The following is a 19,249-nucleotide window of genomic DNA, read 5'->3' as shown; positions in this document are numbered from 1 at the left end:
GGATTCTTACAATATTTTCCCCTTTCCAGTTTCATTGTAATGTTTTTAGTGATTCTCCTTTAAAGCCTTCTTAATCATTCATTAGACTTGCATTTATATTTATTCATTTTATATTGCATTGTCTTTTGTTCGGCTTAATTAAAATAATTAAGTTACTGGCTGTTAGTAAACTGACTACTCGGTTGATAGGAGCAGAGTGGGGATCTTTTAGTTGTAGCGATCAGCCAGCACATCTTTTTTAAATAGCTTTATTGAGCTATAATTACATACGATACAATTCATCCATTTAAAGTGTACAATTCATTGGTTGCTAGTATAGTCACAGGGTTGTGCAACCATCAACTTTAGAACATTTTCATCACCCCTGAAAGAAACCCCTACACACATTAACACTCACTCCCCATCTCCCCCTCACCTCAGCTGTGGCAACCACTGGTCTACTTTTTGCCTCCGTAGATTTGCCTATTCTGGACATTGTTATAAATGGAATCGTACAATATATAGTCTGTTGTATTTGGCTTATTTCACTTAGCATAATATTTTGAAGATTCATCCACATTGTAGTGTGCGTCGATACTCCATTCCTTTTTACAGCTGAACAATATTCCATCGTAAAGATATACTACAATTTGTTTATCCGTTTGTCAGTTGATGGACATTTGGGTCGTTTCTAAGCCAATACATTTTATGGAAGGAAAGTAAAGCACTGGTTAACTAGGAATTAGCTGAAGTGTAGATCTTTTAAGAGTGTGTCTACTAATGTTCTTTATGTAAAAACTAGTTTGAAGTTCACTTTTAAATCACATTATTTTCCCTTAGCTTAAAAATTCTCAGCCTAAAACATGGCACGACCCAGTCCATCTGAAAGTGAGAGAAATAGGCCACAGAAAACCTAGAATTCTGATCTGAAAGGAACCTTTAAGATAACCTGAGGAAAGTGAGGCTTCTAGCCCTAAAGCGATTGTCCAAAATCCCTTAGCTAATGCAGAGAACCATCACAGAAGTGAAGACTCCAGTCCTGCCCTCTGCCGTTACATTAGCCACCGTCCCCAGATTTGAAACCCTGGTCTAAGAAAGGGGCCCACATGAAGGAAACATACCTTAATGAAACAATGGCCAAGGATGAGATTTTTAAATTAATAGTGAAATACTCCTCTAGTGGGCACTGCAGTTTACTGCGAATAATTCCTCTGGGTTAATCTAAACATGAGGTACTCTCCTGGGAATGTAAAAGGGGAGCGCGTGGCTGGACACAGGCCTAACATTAAATTGGCCCAATTAGATTGATGAGAAACCTTATTTTCCATGGTTGTGGGAGACTTCCCCCCTTCCCCGCTCCCCTCCCCACCCTCCCATATCTACTGGCCATAAACAAGGATCGTAAATCTCAGACAGCAACTAGGAGTCATCTGATGATGATGAAAGAAACCAGCCCTGATTAGAATGAAGCTGAAATTGAGCATGGAAGGAAAGAGTGTCCAGAGTGATGGAATCGACCGGGCTCACACTCAACCTTGCGCTTGTGGCTGTGAGTGAGTCCCAGCAGAGATTCTGTTACTTTCAGCCACAGCATCCTCATAAAATTTCATACCCCGCCATTGAAGGGCCACAGGAACTAGCCACATTAACTTATCCTAAATGTAGAAGGAATAGCAAAGTGTTTAAATGATGATTCTGCACAGAGCTCCAAAATAGTAACCTTTTATCATCCTTCCGGACTCCACTCAACTGTTATTGTGAAGTCTTTTCTCACAATTCCTATATTACACCACTCAATATTTATCATTTCTGTGGCCCCCATCACACACGACATTGTGTATGTTAAAGTATTAAGTAAAAGCTAATTATAGATGTAAGACAGCACCCATGTGTCCATGCCTCATCCCCCAATTAGATATAGGCTCCCCAAGAAGGAACTTGTCTTAGAAACTTGAATGTCCGCTCCAGTACCTGGTATGATTCCACGACAACACTGGAATTCTTGCTGTGTGGTGTGTGACCCCAGGTTAAATAAAATCTGGGGTTAGTGTTAGTTAGTGTTGTCAGCTTTCTCTTCAAAACAAGGGAGTTGAGTACACAAGCATGAAGTAGATGCCTTACCACTTATACAAATGGCATGGAATTTTATTGAAGACATGATGGCTTCACCCCTACTACAGTAAAAAGTGTATTCTTTCTGTTGTGGGAGGGGAATGGGTAACTGATAGACATTGCTCCAATGCACTATATGTCTAAAAAATCACGTAATTTTGAAAATTTTACCGTGAGGAGGAATACATCACTTTTGAAATAATTTTTGGTACCCTTTGATTTGCAGTAAACACAACCTTGTAATACCCATTTCAAATCTGGATACGTATTAAGTTTTCGTGGAGGAGGACACCTTTGTGATCTTGAGGACACAGTGAGCCACAGTTTAGATTAGGAAGCACAAGCGCCTAATTATAATCTTTATTTTTGTCAAATGGGACTTGCATATTAGGTAAACCAAACGTCACCCTGTCATGTTTATATTTTTTAAGAGGTCAAAGACTGCTACCTGGCTTTTCTCTTTAGTGAGTTTAGATAACACGACCTCGCTTAGAGCAAACCCCCGAGTGCCTGCCAATCCTTACCAGTAACCCAGATCAGGAGCGGACCCTGCTGCTCCTCCCCGGGACAGATTCTTCTCGGGAGGAGTAGGTCAGAGGGTGGTAGACTGTGTATTTTGTCTCAGTACTTCTTTTATTCCCATCCTTGCCCTCAAATCTCCCTTTCCTTGTCAATGACGAAGAGGTGATAGCTGACATTCATTGAGCATTTCCTCCCTGCGGGCTCTGTTCTAAGTGCTTTCAGGTGTCATCTTGTATTACCCTCAAAACAACTAGGGTAGGTTAGTGCTATGGTCTGAATGTCTGTGTTCCCCCCAAATTCATAGGTTGAAACGTAACTCCCACGGTGCTGCTATTAGAAGGGAGGGCTTTTGGGAGGTGATTAGGTCGTGAGGGAGGAGCCTTCATGAATGGGATTACTGCCCTTATAAAAGAGACTCCCGAGAGCTCTCTCCCTCGACAGAAGGTGGCCAGATGGCCGGCTGTGAACCAGGATGGGGGTCCGCACCAGGCACTGAATTTGCCTGCACCTTGATCTTGCACTTCCCAGCATTCAGAACTATGAGAAATAAATATCTGTTGTTTATAAGCCACGCAGTCGATGGTATTTTGTAATAGCAGGCCAAACAGACTAAAACAATTAGTTCTACTATTCTTTTTTGGCGAGAAAGCTGAGACCCAGAGATGTTAAAATCACACAGCAAGTGAAGGGCTGAGCCGCTATTCTAAGTGAACAATCTGCCTCCAGGACATGCATTTTTTTTTTTTACTGAGGTATAATTGACACACAGTTTCAGGTGTACAATGTAATGATTCAATGTTTGTATATATTCTGAAATGATCCCCACAGTAAGTCTAGTTAATTACCTTAAAGTTACAAAATTTTTTTCTTTCTCCTGACGAGAACTTTTAAGATCTCTTAGCAACTTTCAAATACATAATACAGTATTATTAACTATAGTTACCATGCTGTACATTATATCCTTATGTCTTGTTTTTGTTTTTTTAACTTTATTCTTTTGTTTTTGAACATTGGCACCTGAGCCAACATCTACTGCCAATCTTTTCTTCTTCTCCTTCTCCTCCTTTCTTCCTTCTCCTGTCCCCTTCCCCTTCTCCTTCTTTCTTCTTCCTCCTCCTCCTCCTTCCTCCTCCTCCTTCTTCTCCCCAAAGCCCCTCAGTACCTAGTTGAATATTCTAATTGTAGGTCCTCTGGTTGTGCTCTGTGGGACATAGTCTCAGCATGGCCTGACGAGCAGTGCCATGTCCGCACCCAGGATCTGAACCAGTGAAACCCTGGGCTGCTGAAGAGGAGGGCGCAAACTTAACCACTTGGCCATGGGGCCAGCCCCTCTTATTTGTTTTATAACTGGACATTTGTACTTTTTGACCTCCTTCATGAATTTGCACCCCCCCCCCCACCAACCACCACCGGCAACTAACAATCTGTATCTATGATTTCAGTTTTTTGTTTTTGTTTCTGGTTTTAAGAGTCCACATGTAAGTGAGATCATACATATTTTTCCTTTCTCCAACTTATTTCACTTGGCATAATGCCCTCAACATCCATGTTGTTGCAAATGGTAAGATTTGTTTTTTGGGTTTTTTTTTTTTTTTTTGGTGAGGAAGATTGGCTGAGCTAAGATCTGTTGCCAATCTTCCTCTTTTTGCTTGAGCAAGATTGTTGCTGAGCTAACATCTGTGTTCATCGTCCTCTACTTTGTATATGCGACGCTGCCATAGCACAGCTTGATGAGCAGTGTGTAGGTCCACGCCTGGGATCTCAAACTGCGAACCCCGGGCCGCTGAAGGAGAACGTACAAACTTAACCACTATGCCACCAGGCCGGTCCCAAGATTTGTTTTTTATGGCTGAATAATATTCCATTGTATATATATATATATGGCACATTTTCTTTATCCAGTCATCTGTCAGTGAACACTTACGTTGCTTCCGTGTCTTGGCTATTCTAATGCTGCTGCAATGAATGCGCAAATGCAGATTTTTTTCCCCCGAGGACATGCACTCTTTTTTTTTTTTCCTTTTTCTCCCCAAAGCCCCCCGGTACATAGTTGCATATTCTTCGTTGTGGGTCCTTCTAGCTGTGGCATGTGGGACGCTGCCTCAGCATGGTTTGATGAGCAGTGCCATGTCCACGCCCAGGATTCGAACCAACGAAACACTGGGCCGCCTGCAGCAGAGCATGCGAACTTAACCACTTGGCCATGGGGCCAGCCCCGAGGACATGCATTCTTGATCACCACACAGGGCCTCAGGCCCATAAAGACATAAATGATCCATAGTACAAGTCCCAGAGTCACGGCAGAGTTAAGGCATGAAACGTGCATCACTCCACTTTAGGTAGAGAGGAATAACCGGTAGAGGGTAAACCATATTGGTGACTCAGTAAAGAAACTGGTAGCTATATACTCAATATATATTCAAAAATACTTAAGTGAACTTGCATCCCCTGGATTACCACAAGGCTGCCTTTAAATTGGAACTAGAATTTACCACCATTCCGTTTATGGACCGTCTTCCATCAGACTGCAAGTACCCTGCACGTAGAGGCTGCACCTTCTGCATTTTTGTCTTCCCAGTAGGATGCAGCATGTACGTAAAGTGACTGGACATCAGCTAGGGAACTACTAGGAATACTACATCTCAACGTACAATGTCAGCTGGAACTCTCACTCTGTTTGCTGACACTTAGCCTAATGTACGGTAGCTTGTTCTGATTCTGAATAGTGATATTTCCATAGACAAAAGACTTAGTGTAAAATCCTGGAGAATATCCAAAGTGAATTTGAATTTATAAATGAAATCTCCTATCGGAGCAGATAAGTATTGATCCCCGTATATGAGCAAGTATAATCCAGACACAAAACAGGTCTGAAACCCGGTAGGCCACAGTCTTTTCTCCAGTCTTTTCCAGGAGTGGGGGAAGAGTGCAAAGATGATCTTGTCCTCAGCTTCACAGACAGTTTATTTTAGAGGTTGATTTTCTCAAGAAATAGTACAGGTCTATAAAAGGGGTGAATCTCTGTCTATGGCTGAATTTCCTGTTTCCAGTTACAACACTTTGTCTCTCATAATAATGCCTTATCCTACACTTAATTCAATAGCACTTAGGACAAAAAAAATGCCAACAGTAATTACTCCCCTCAGTAGTTTAAAAATATGTGATTAACAGATGAGAATATGGCCGCCTCTAGCTGGGAGATGATAGCATTACTTGTGGAAAGATTACTTTAGTCTGAAGAAACGATTAAGTAAAAAGTTAGTTAGTCTTGGGGCTGGCCCCGTGGCCGAGTGGTTAAGTTCGCGCGCTCCGCTGCAGGCGGCCCAGTGTTTCGTTGGTTCGAATCCTGGGCGTGGACATGGCACTGCTCATCAGACCACGCTGAGGCAGCGTCCCATATGCCGCAACTAGAAGGACCCACAACGAAGAATATACAACTATGTACTGGGGGGCTTTGGGGAGAAAAAGGAAAAAATAAAATCTAAAAAAAAAAAAAAAGTTAGTCTTAAAGATTTTCAAAACCCGTTAACTATCAGCTTTATTTTAAAATATGCAAATATTTTGAAATGTAGAAGAGTTTAAGGTTGTTGAATTAAAATGCCACACAAAACTGACAACAAAGAAATCCATACCAAGTCAATCACTCCAGACAGCCAATTCCATCTACGCATTTAACACTACAGTATTTAGGATAAATTGGAAGAGTTCCTATTATCAACACTTAAAAACAAACAACCCAACAGTCATTTGTAACATGCTGCTATAAGTAGAACAACCAGTTTATGGATTACCAGTACAAAGAATTTCAATGGCAAACATAGAGCTCCCTTAAAAAAAGTCTGCACTGTGGCAGTGCGTGGATGCAAACATCCTACACTGGGAAAAATACTCTGCTTGTGAATTCTAACATTCAACACAACATAATCGAGTTTTAGATACGGACCGTCCCTAGCACCGTGACTGGAGCCAGACCTTCAGATCAGGCCGACTGCAGGGAAGACTTCAGGCAGGAGAAGGAATGGGACTCAAAGGTGACATAGCCTGTCAAACACCAGGGACAATGAGACCTGCTTGTTGGGAGCAGAGTTACAGAACAGAACGGGAATTAAAATAAAAATATTTAAAAAGTTGAAACATATATTCCAACACACGAGCATCATCAGATCATGGGGGAGTTGAAACTATTCTATCACAAGGTCCAGTCTGAAAAAGTCCTATGAGAATTTGGAGAGCCAAGACATGCCTTAGTTTTGCTGAGTGCGTTTCCACTCTCTACCTGTGCCTTTTCTTCAGGGGTCAATGAAATGCTGGTAACTTTAAAAAGCATAACTACTCATTGGTAGAGAACAGTTTTCTTTAAAATGTTTGCCCAGGTAAAAGCTCGTGAGCGTCTCATGGGCTTTTGGGTCTACATCTCAAGTATTCATGAGAAAAACAGCAAGAAAAAAAGCAGTTCTCTTCACACTGTAAGAAAAGTTCTTGTTCAGAGGCTGTTCAGACTTTTCTAGATTAAATGCACGGGCAATACTGCAGTTAAATAAAAAACTAAGGGACTGCTTCTCACTTGAGCTAAGTGGGAAGGAGAATTAAAATGATCTGCTATAAACTGCAAAGTAAAAACGGAACTCAAAAGAATACAGTGCATCGCATCCTTTGCTAAGTGAAGTATAAGATGTCATTACCCACATGATCTTCCCATTACATCATGAGTGCAATTCAGTTTGGGGAAAATAGTTTAATGCATCACTCAGAAAAAAACAGTTTATATTTTCCCATCTCTAACAAAGCAGTGGTTATGAAGTCCAGCGCCACCAGGCGACCTTCATTCTGTCCCACACCGCTGAAAGCGAATCCAAAGCGGGCCGGACATCCAGGATGGTGAACTGGTAGTTCTGGTTGACTTCGCCACCATCGTAGTAGTCAATGACATATCTGACTTCTGTCCCACAGCGGTTGATGATCCAATCGTGCCTGTCGAAAGGCAACTCATACCTGGAATGAAAACACGCTACTGAGTGTTAAAACGTTTGCAGTCTGTTCAGCTCTGGTTTAAGCAGTGAGAAAGCTGGAGAAGCGGCACATGGAAATGCCTGCTCTCAGAGTCAAACACTGAACTAGTGGGGCCGGGCCCGGGGGCGAGTGGTTAAGTTCGCACACTCTGCTTTGGCGGCCCAGGGTTCACCAGTTCGGATTCTGGGTGCAGACCTACACACCTGCTCATCAAGCCATGCTGTGGTGGCATCCCACGTAGAGGAACTAGAATGACCTGCAACTAGGATATACAACCATGTGCTGGGGCTTTGGGGAGAAAAAAAAAATGGAAGATTGGCACGAGATGTAAGCTCAGGGCCAATCTTCCTCACACGGGAAAAAAAACCAAAACATCAAACTGGGGAGGTGAGACAGAATCCATCTCCAGTGCTGGAGGAAGGTGGTGAAGAACTATGATGAGCCCAGATCAGACAACAGCTTGTCTGTCTACAAAGGAAATAGGGAACAGGAGAGGGACCCAGGCCAGGGAGGTCGGTTGAGATACTGCGAAAAAATCCAGGTTTAAGCTAAGAATCTTGACCACACTGGAAGACAAAGGAGGAAGGCTAAGTGCACAGATGCAAAGAGATGGATCACGAGAGAAGTAAGAGGACAGATCCAAGAACACAAAGACAATTCAATCCTATGATAATTAGCTAGGATGTAAGCCATGGAACCTAATCAATCTGCCCACCAACAGGCCAACTTTGGGGAGAGGAAGAAATCTACAGCCAAAGGCTAAGTTCTAGAAGACAGCACTATAGTCCTTAGACTGTTTGGTTTTGGTGCGAAGAGAAAGCTGACCCTGACCTGAGGAATGTAAAATGACTTTTCTGCCCCGACACTCACCCCATCCAGGAACGAATTCTTGCCCTCGGTGAATACTCTTTCGCTTTACCTCCGAATCGGATCAGGGAGGGACCACAAGGACACTCCCTAGAAACCCCCAAATAAGAAAAGTCCATTAAAATATTGTCTTTCCTTTGAAAAACATCATGTTGTAGTTTTTCAATAATATACATTGTTCTGTGTGCGTTTTACATAATATCATATTTACAGAGAAAGGGAACTTTGAAAAAATTTCAAGAAATATCCTTATTCATTAAAAATGTTGTTCCTTATTTCTGGAGCAGGTATGTTCCAGCCCCTCCCCTTCCTTCCGAATATCTGCACTGTTCTTCGCAGAAGGCAGGAAACGGCCTATTTGGTGCGAGGATACAGGCATAGTCTCAGGAAAGAAAGAAGTGTGAAGTATGGGCTACCACGCTTTTTTCACATACAGCAGCTGGGGTTTTTTAAATGAATATAAGAAAATCCTATACTCTTTTTTCATTTGAAACCAATGAACAGCCTTTATGAAGAAAAATGCTGGATGAATCCCTAGGAACTAATGTACTTAGCGTTGGACCAGTTCCCTAAGTAACCACACACAAGCTGATGGGTGGCAAGCTCCTGGCTAGAAAATCCATTCCGTCTCTGCAGTGAGGACTTCCCAGGTGCCAGCCAGCCCGCTCCCCAGCACTGCAGGTCCAGCAGCATCACACTTAAGACCCTCCGAGGCTTGCGCTCGTGAAGCTCACAGTTGGCCTACACATGAGGCACACAGCTATGTCCCGGACGGAGGGGGTGTGGCACGTACACGAGGCCACCTATCTTGGCAGCTGCTCTCATTGGTAAGACAGGCTTCAGTCTTGATGAGTCTTTCTAAACAACTCAAGTGGAATGGACTCCCATGGGAGGACTATCTGAGTGGCTTTACTTCTCCTCTTAGGAACTGCTCACTAGCATCTCTTCTCAAGAGGGTCACAGGCAAAGAAGTAAACTCAACCCAGGCAAACTTTCTCCTGGAGGCCATAGTATGTGTATTTAAAAGGCCGACTTAATTTTGATGGAACTCTGGAAAATGACTAGAAAGGGAGCTGAAACTAACAAACTGAAATTTCCTTTTCTCTCTTCTCTTTGCTCCATAATCATACTACAAGTAATTAGCAGGTGGCTTTATAGCACACTTTCAGCATAACTCACTGCAAATGCTTGTGGGGCCCCTCATTAGGAAACGAGGAGGATGACTCCTGCTGGTGACGGGTTACTGAGAGGGGAAATGTGGTTGCAGCATCATTTGCCCCCCACACACACCCATCCCAGGCCTGGTACCCAGCCAGTGACACCCAGGGAGTGACTAATCAACTTCAGAGTCCACGTATTACAAACAAACAGAACAGGGTCCTACCGAGAGGCATAGTGGTTAAGTTCGCAGGCTCCACTTTGGAAGCCTGGGGTTTGTCAGTTCAGATCCCAGGCACAGACCTACGCACCGCTTATAAAGCCATGTGGTGGCCAGTGTCCCACATATAAAGTAGAGGAAGATGGGCATGGATGTTAGCTCAGGGCCAATCTTCCTCAGCAAAAAGAGGAGGATTGGCAGTGAATGTTAGCTCAGGGCTAATCTTCCTCAAAAAAGGAAAAAAAAAACCAGAACACCTTAAAAAGTCATTAGGTGGATTTTAGCCAAGAAATTAATCAAGCTCATTTGGCCATGAATTTAAATTGTAAGCCACCAACAATGATACAATCTGGCTCTTTGAGCAGACATGCCCTGTCCCCTACCGTTCTCAAAGTGGAGGCCTCAAACCAGAAGCATCAGCATCATTCCAGAAATGCCAAGTCTGGGCCTCACCCCAGACCTACTGAATCAGAAACCCTACACTCTGTATTGTAACAAACCCTCCAGGTGATGCTGATGCAGCTCAAGTGTGGGGACCACTGCTCTGAACAGACAGATGGCCCATCACTGCTAACAAACACGAGTACATTTATTTCTTCTCCCCGAGAAAAAGGCCCATGTGCTAAGACATCTCTTGATGTTTAGTCCTAATGGGGAGTCAATAAATGCTGTTGCGTGAACAGGACTATTTTTCCCAGCTCCCTTAGGGCAGAGAGCATTTTAGTATCTCCCATCCCACATGCTCTGCCTTCAGTGGACTGTGGAACTCCTCCCATTGAGAGGTACAGTCCACGGCCCCTCCAGCGGAATCTGGACAGACTTGTAATGCTATGGGACTTCCGATGCTAGGGCATCAAACGAGACACAGCTTCCCTGAAGTTTTTTTGAAGTCTAAATCTGAGAATCCAGCCACCATGGTGGGAGGAAGCCAAAGCAGCCACATTCAGAGGCCGTGGGTAGATGTCCTGGCCGACAGCCAGCACCAATTGTCAGACTAGCAAAGGATCCAGCCTTCAGAAGACTTTAGCCCACAGCTGTCAAGCCATCCCTGACCACTAAGTCTGGCTGAAGCCCCAGACATTGGGGAGCAGAGATGAGCCATCCCTACTCTGTCCTTTCTGCACTCAGGACCCACCAAATCCACGAGCATAATTAAATGGTTGCCATTGTACACGAATAAGTGGGGGAGGTCTGTCACACAATGGTCACTGGAACAGGCCTGCTACCTGAAATGTTTTACTAGGATGGTATGTTGTTTGAATAAAATGTTAAAACTTTAGAAAGTAGATATGAAATAAGAAAGATGCCGGGAGGATGTTTTTTAAGGTCCCAAACATACTTACGCAGCATGAAGGGCTTCCCACTTCAAAATCTCCTGCCAAGCCTGCTCATTATTCTGATTGTGAATTCTAATGATATTATACATATCTTTCTGACTAATATCCTCTTCCTTCCACTTCCACCTAGGAAAGAACATTTGGTAAAATTCGACAAATATTACTGATAATGCTATAAAGTTAATCCAGGTATTCATTTCAGTGAGTCACCAAAAACCATATTTACACAAATATCAAGGAACCATCTATTTTTAAGGTGACATTTTTTCAGTTAGTACCACTGATTAATGATTCCCTAGCTTTTTCTAAGTATTCTATATAATAGTGTTTTTCTCTTTTTTTAACTATTACTGGCTGTGATGGGTTACTTTGGTGTGTCAACTTGAGTGGGCCATGGGGCGCCCAGGCATTTGCTTAGGCATTATGCTGGGTGTGTCTGTGAGGGTGTTTTGGATGAGATTATCATTTAAATGGGTAGACTGAGTAAAGCAGAATGCCCTCCCTAATGTGGGTGGGTTTCATCAAATCAACTGAAGGTCTGAATAGAACAAAAAGGCTGAGCTTCCTGCAAGTAAGAGGGAACTCCTCTGCCAGACTACCTTTGAGCTGGGACATTGGTTTTTTCCTGCCTTTGGACTTGACCTGAAACATCAGCTCTGCCTGGGTCTCCAGCCTGCCAGCTTTTGGACTAGAACTACATGTCAGCTCTCCTGGGTCTCCAGCTTGCTGACTGCAGATCATGAGACTTCTCAGCCTCCATAATCATGTGAGCCAATTCCTTCTAATAAATTTTTTTATATAAAGATACATACATCCTGTTACTTCTGTTTCTCTGGAGAATCCTGACTAGTACATTGGCCTTGCACTTATATTCTCATTAAGTCTGAAAAATCAGTTTTATACACTGATTAACTTATAAAAGCTTACTGTACGTTTGGGGGATAAAAACATCTTCAAGGGGCCAGCCCGGTAGCGCAGCAGTTAAGTTCACACGTTCCACTTCAGCAGCCCGGGGTTCACCGGATCGGATCCCGGGTGCGGACCTACACACCGCTTATCAAGCCATGCTGTGGTAGGCGTCCCACATATAAACTAGAGGAAGATGGGCACGGATGTTAGCTGAAGGCCAATCTTCCTCAAGAAAAAAGAAGAGGACTGGCGGCAGATGTTAGCTCAGGGCTAATCTTCCTCAAAAAAAAAAAATCTTTAACATTCAATTCTTAGCTGAATTTGACAAGCAAATTTATATTCTCAGTAATATGCTCACTCACTTACCCTTTCCTTAACATCGCATTCCAGAACATCTGTTCAGAAGGATAAACCCACTTTTTCTCTGAATCTGCTCGTGGAATGGATGATTCCTCTCTCACAGTAGATAGAGGAAATGGCTGATCGGGGGCTGGTGTCTGATTAGCTGGTGGCATCTAAATAAAATAAGCAGGATTTTTTTTTAAATGTTGGAAATCTGACAAAAAGTAGAAACAAGCAATAAAATTAACTACTTCCTAGAAAGCAACACATCACACATAAGCCACAGGTTTCTTAATTAAATCAGTGACATCAGAATTTCAGACCTCTCAGATAATTTGGCTGTTTTGAAGAGTCAAAGTACTGAAGTTGTTTTTCCTTGTTTTAAGTTCCCATAAATGGTAAATACAGGCTGTGGTTAAATTTTTGGTCTCTTTCTCCTCAAAGATTAGAAAGTAAAAACTAATACCATGATCTGCAGGCATTTCTAAAAACCTTTCTATGATGGGTTTTTTAAAAACAACTGTTCACTCTTCTAAGGAAACGTCTCATAAAATATATGTACACCACCACTTTCTCTTTAAATATTGTTTACTTTTAAGATCTTGCTTATGCTTTCAGTCTTTGTGCTGAATCCATTATAGATGAGTATTGACAGTGGCAGACTTTCCAGGAGGGGAAGAATCCTTTCTCCCAGACACAAGGGGCAGCTATACCATTATGCCAATACCTAGCCTGGACCAGGGTTTCTTGCCCTTGGCACTAGTGACATTTGGCGCCAGACAATTTTTGGTTATGGGGGTCTCTTCTGAGCATCGTAGGATATTTAGCAACATCCCTGGCCTCTCCCCACTAGTACCCTTTCTCCCCAGCTACAACAACCAGTGGCCCCCCCAGGGGCAAAATCACTCCAGATTGAGAAGCACTGGCTTAGAAGTTCTTTTTGTGTTGAAAGTATGAAGGCTTTTCTAGAAGATGCACATTAATTAATTAAGTCTCAGTCACAACACAGCCCCTGGTTAGAATGACAGCAGTCAGAAGAGCCAGGTGTGCTGGGCACTGAACCGAACATTTTACCTGCATTATCACCACAGTGTGTTTGACAACACAGGTAGGAGGCAGATGGGGATTCAGTGTGGGCTCTGTCGCATCCTAGCTGAGCGACGCAGAGCAAATTGTTTCCCCTCTCTCTCACTATCTTTGGCTCTAAAACGGGGACGCTAACACTACTGGCTGCATAGAGTTGTTATGAGGACTACAGGAGACAGCATATGGTGCTTAGCATGAGGGCTATAGATGTGACCAAAAGAAAAGTTTGCTTTTATTTATATTCTTGCTACCTGTAACAATCCCATGGGGTAAGAGTGTAGGATTCCAAAAGGCCCATGTTCTGGAGCGCTAAGCTGAGATTACGTAAACCAGTAGTCTACCAAGGGCCTTTTGGCAATGTCTGGAAACATTTTTCGTTGTCACGACTGAGAAAAGAAGATGCTCCTGGCTTCCAGTGGGTGGAGACCAGGGATGCTGCTCAGCGTCCCACAGTGCACAGGACAGTCCCACAACAAGGAATCATCCAGCTCCTGATGTCAATAGTACTGAGGCTCAGAAACCCTGATCTTGTCCACTCTCTTCCTCAACACAGCAATTTCCTTATAGCTTGGCAGCGTCATTACTGAACGCCACAGACTGAATGATTATGTCTCCCACAAATTCACCAAATCTGCCAGCACCTTGATCATGGATTTCCCAGCCTCCAGAGCTGTGAGAAATAAACGCCTGTTGTTTATGAGTCACACAGTCTACGGCTTTCTTATATATGTTATGCTATAATACATATTGTTTATATATATATACACAACCCCCACACCCTTTCTTTTCCAGACTAAATATGTCTACTTCCCTCAATGCTGCCTGGTTTGCCAAGATTTCTAGATACTTTTGATAACTCATTGGCCTTCTAAAGTCCAGGCCCCAGTCTGGCTGTCTCTCCATTAAAGTGTGATTCCAAACAGCAAAACTCAATTCCCTATGTTGGCTGACCATCACAAATGTAGTGAGCACGCTTGTCCTATCCATGCTTTCTCGACAGCATTCCATTACTGGCTGCCCCGTGACACTGCATCACCCCAGTCACTCACATATAGGCTGGCACCCAGCTGTGCCTAAAGAAGTGCCCCGATCTTGCAGCGTGCCTACGAGGTTTCCCAAGGCCAGAAACACCTTTGCTCACTCTAGCGGCACTCATGGAATCTCCCGCCTACCAGCTAGTAACTATCCCAGGAGGAAATATCCCTTTAGCTTGGCTGCTTCCCCATCAACCTAGTCTGAGGCACTTCATGATCACCGCTTTCCTTCTCAAGAGTTCTCTGAAACTACACTTAGTAACGCATCTAGATTTTCACTGTGGATGGAATATCAGACTTCTTAAAAGGACAGAAGAATCAATCCTAGCAGTCTGCAGTTTATCTTGGGAGGCTGTAAAAACATCTCCGCATAAAAAGTTCCATTAAGAGGGGCCGAGTACAGATTACCAGATTAGAAGGATCTAGGTTCTCCTTGTTCTCAGCCACAGCACCCGTAACGGGACACTGCACATACTCGTAGGCGCGTTCTTGGTGGGCAGGCACAGAGTCAGTTTTGCTCTCATGGGTTGGGTCAGATGGCTTTGCATTCACTGGACAGCCTGCAATAAATCAAGTATAAAAACAGTGACACCACAAAAGCAGGACCTCTGGTGCTCTCAATCCAGGCCCTAAAGAGCTGAATTCTGACCAGTGATTACCACCACAGACAAAGCCCGGTTTCTACTGTTTAAAGGTGCCAAGAGCTAAGCTAGGTAACATTCTAATATCCCAAAGACCAAGAGAAGATTCTATGTATTTACTTTCCCATTGAAAGAGAAATGGTACCTATTCTCTTATTGTGTCATGCACCTAGCAAAAATAAACCAAAAACACTCAACATTTGTAAGAGAATGTATTGTCCATGCCACGGTTTTAGTAATAGGCTAGAAGGTGCCCGCTTGGACTCACAGCTATGAGCTGTTGCAGAGGAACCTAAGTGGGGGCCAGGCTGCAGTTCACCTGGTCTCCCTGACTTTCTATCCCCAAGTTCTAGACAAGCCCCAGCCCCAACCAGAGCACAGGAAGCCAGGCCCTCGTTCCCGAAACCTACTCTCAGGTACTAGGGACGGGAGATGAAAATGAGCAGAGGGGCCTTCAAAAGAGCTACTGGAGAAAAGTCAGAGCACCAATCTGCTTGCACTTTGTTCCAGGACTAAAACAAAGCACAGAAAACTACCACTTGGCTAAGCTTTTATTCCCCATCAGTAGATAGCAAGAGTTTAGGCAAGAAGAGGCAGACATTAAAGAAAATGTTCCACAATCCACGTAGGATCCAGATGCCACTTAGGAGGGAAGGCCTGAACCTAGGAGAGCAGCAGCAAGAAGGGCAGCCAGTGCCCAAGGATCCAAGTTGCTGATGGAAGCAGGTGTGGGGACTGAGAAGCTGGTCTAAGACTTAGGAGAGGGGGCAGGTGTCAGGAGAGCTATGGCCCAGGAAGACAGCTGCTTGTGTTAACAGAATCCTTGTCTCAGGCAGCAGCAGTAACACCAGGAATACACTGAATGCTGGACACCCTATGTGAACAAGACAAGCCTCCTCTCATTTCCTTTCTTCTGCTTCTCCTTCCAGACCCTCATTCTCTAGGACCCTATATAGCTGTCCACTTTCAGGGGGTGAAGGGAGACTTGCTATACCTCCTCTCCTCTCTACCGTTCAAAGTGACAATCTTTTCTGGCTCATTGATCCCAGGTGGGTGTTAGGAAGAAAATACTGTTTATATTTTTCCTATTATATAACTAGTAGCCCCTTCAAACCCCTAGAAATATCCATGTTCTTTATGAGGGCAAATAAATCTGACTGACAGCTCTTCTAGATACACAGCAAATGAAATCAAACCACAGACAGGGCTCTGTGATCTCCCAGGGCCGCTCAGAACAGGAGCACACCTGCTTCTTCTGAATCTGTCTCAATTCTTCCTGTATGGCAGAACCCTGGGAGGGCACCAGATCTGTCCTTGTCCAAGGTCAGAGAGTTTCTGCTGGCTTTGGATTTCCTCTTAACTATAAAATAGAGAGAGAACGTACCACATAGGGTAACAAGAATGAGAATATAAAGTCCATTACGCGAAGGATTTTTGTCTGTTTTACACATTCCTGTTCTCTCAGTGCAAAAACAAACAAAGAAACTCCACCAGTGCTTGGCACAGAGCAGGCAGTGAGTAAATCTTCGCTGACTGACCAAGGGAAAGAAGTACTACGACACAAGGAAGCATTAGCACTCAGTAAGCATGCCACATTGGTTCCTCCCCTCACATCTTGAAACAAGAAGTCACATGTCAGGCTGACTCAGGCCATATCTTTATATAAACTAACGCAGATATGGATCAATTAAAAATGAAAGACAGCTTTCCATTCTCACCTTTGCAACTAAAGAATGAAGAGTAAGTCCATCAGATGAGGACTTATTTTTACATAGATGAGAAGTGCAATTGACCTAGGAGTAAAGTTGTTTTGATAAATACAGACAGTTAGATCTAGGCCAAGGTTTCTCAACCTCAGCACTCTTGACATTTGGGGCCAGATGATTCTTTGCTGGAAGGCAGCATTGTGCACTATGGGATGGTTAGCAGAACTCCTGGCTTCTACTCACTAGACGCACCCTCCTCTCAGTTGTGACAAGCAAAAATGTCTTCAGACATTACCAAATGTCCCCTAGGGGAAGGGGGATCACACCCTAGGCTGCTGATGTAGACAAACGCAAACTATGGGAGGTGGGGGCTGATGTATGGAGTAATCACTACACTCTCACGCACTATCTCAATTAATTGTCACATTAACCCTGTTAAGTAATATTATTATATCCTCATCTTACAGATGATGGGTGAGGATTTAGACAAGTAACTTGTCTACAGTCACATACCTTATAAGTAGCAACATAAGGACCAAACTCAGGTTGCCTCATTCTCAGGCCTAGGAGCCTCACTAGCACACTCACTAGCATACTGCCTCTTCCTTAAAATCCATTTGAGAATTCTCTTCTGTTTTTATTTTCGAGACAAAGGGTCAATTACCTTTCATTTTCCTTTCATGCACTGGACATCCTGAAGGTGGGGATGCCGTCTGATGAGCTGAAGCATTTGAGGTCTGAACTGCAACAGCAGGGGTAGATGCAGACAAACCCATGGTGGGAATCGCAGTGTTGAATCCAAACAATTCTAAATTCACACGTGCCAAAGCAAGGAGACAGATTAATGCTGAAGCCTGGGATCCCACTACTCCCTTGGTATTCTTAATCTGGCCAACCCTTGTTCTTCCTCCTTGTCATCCTTATGAAAATCCACCCGGCAGGGTATCCACTCGGAGGGATAGCTTTAATCTATTATCCCCTTTGGGAAATAGCTGTGTGAAATCTACGCCACCCTTTGGGGGCATGTTCCTACGAGTGTGTGGATTTGGGGGGTGAGGTGAGGAGGTCCCTGAGAAACCACGTCACAGCAAGGGGTTGTAGGCCGGGAAGCAGGGGGTCCCAGGTGGTGATCCGGATAGGAGAGGGGAAGCCCACTGGGTCCAGACTAGACTCCAAGCCCCAGGGCTTAGCGAGGGGCTAGGGGTCTGGGAAGAGTGCAGCAAAGAAAAGGGATTCGAGGAAGCAAAGGACGGCCGAGGGCAGCGCGCGGACAGTCTTCCTCACACGATCCCCGCGTGTCCCACCTGCTCCAGCCCCGGGATCCCAGACCCCACCGACCTCAGCTAGCCCGCCCCTCTGCACCTGACTCCCGACCCGGCCTGCTCCGGGCGGCCGGCCCCGCCTCTAATCGGCAATTCGGGCCCGGAGCGGCAGCAAACCTCCACAGCCACTTTCCCCACGCTCGGTCACCGCTATCACCGCGGTCACAGCCTGTGTTCACATGCGCGGCTACTTCCTCTTCCGAAGGCGGGACTTCCGGCCGTGTGGGAGGCGGGGCGCGGGCTGAAGAGGAGAGGCTTCCGTCAACACGAAGGAGGGGGCCCCGCCCCCTCCCGCCTCGGCCTATAAGCACGAGGGCCGCTCTCTGGCCCCGCCCCTCCGGGCCAGAGCGGCTGGGAGAGTTTAGGCGGGGCCGGAGATTTACCCTAGAGTGAGGCTCCCTGCTGTAGATGCTGTGAGTCGCAGAGGGATTGCTTTGGAGGAGTTGGTTTTAAAATTTCTAGCTATTAAACTGTATTCTGTCAGTTTTAATTGTTGTAATGACTCAGGAAACACCAGTAGGTGTCCAGAACCGTGGCCAACTCTGAACTAAACAAGGTCCCTGCTCCCAAGACCTTAACAGCGTGTGGACTTGAAGGTCTGTGTTTTCACTTCTAACAGAAATTTAGTATTTTCTTCCATTAGGAATGAAGGCAACAGATCCTAATAGTGTTTGTTATATGTGGCACTAATAGAAATCACAGAAATTATGTCACATTTGATTGTTATTTCTGTCTCAAAATACTATTTATCACTACTTTGAAATTAAGATAATTTTATCTTGTTACTTCAAGTGGTAATAAGAAACATAGTCTTTGTGTATCACTGTAGTGGATCTGTGGAGTACGCCCAGATGCCCCTTCACGATGGGGCAGTCCATCCCCAGGGGTGCTGGGAATGTTGACAGCTGACGGCTCCCGGCTGAGGCTCTCTGCAGGAATTGCCCTTTTCCTAAGAGGGCAACTGCCTCAGGCAAAATCACATTCCCTCCCTGGGGAAAGGCTGC

General features: G+C 44.4%; 1 protein-coding gene across 2 annotated transcripts; it reads right to left on the bottom strand.

Annotated features, from left to right (window-relative positions):
• Positions 1-6,125: 6,125 nt before the first annotated feature.
• Positions 6,126-18,477, bottom strand: HCCS (holocytochrome c synthase). 2 transcript variants are annotated; one of them, XM_070606173.1, is made up of 7 exons: positions 18,363-18,477; positions 17,588-17,731; positions 14,985-15,136; positions 12,481-12,629; positions 11,212-11,331; positions 8,494-8,580; positions 6,126-7,605 (listed from the first exon to the last, which is right to left on the bottom strand). In XM_070606173.1, exons 2-7 carry the CDS (start codon positions 17,697-17,699, stop codon positions 7,407-7,409), a joined length of 819 nt encoding a protein of 272 aa, XP_070462274.1. In that variant the 5' UTR covers positions 17,700-17,731; positions 18,363-18,477; the 3' UTR covers positions 6,126-7,406. The 2 variants fall into 2 exon arrangements, with proteins under 2 accessions (XP_070462274.1, XP_070462275.1); XM_070606174.1 differs by having other exon boundaries at positions 18,286-18,462.
• Between the last annotated feature and the right edge of the window lie 772 nt (positions 18,478-19,249).

Source organism: Equus przewalskii, chromosome X, assembly GCF_037783145.1.
Source record: "Equus przewalskii isolate Varuska chromosome X, EquPr2, whole genome shotgun sequence".
NCBI lineage: Eukaryota > Metazoa > Chordata > Mammalia > Perissodactyla > Equidae > Equus > Equus przewalskii.
The sequence above is the reverse complement of the archived record's forward strand: the minus strand, read 5'-3'. Positions and strand labels throughout refer to the sequence as shown.

What these genes read in the sequence shown, in the direction of transcription:
- HCCS (XM_070606173.1), bottom strand. Translation starts at nt 17,699, where the DNA reads ATGGGTTTGTCTGCATCTACCCCTGCTGTTGCAGTTCAGACCTCAAAT. An exon ending in ACCTAGATCCTTCTAATCTG is followed by an intron (nt 12,630 to 14,984) that starts GTAATCTGTACT and finishes TATTTTATTTAG; the next exon opens with ATGCCACCAGCTAATCAGAC. An exon ending in AATGCGATGTTAAGGAAAGG is followed by an intron (nt 11,332 to 12,480) that starts GTAAGTGAGTGA and finishes GTTCTTTCCTAG; the next exon opens with GTGGAAGTGGAAGGAAGAGG.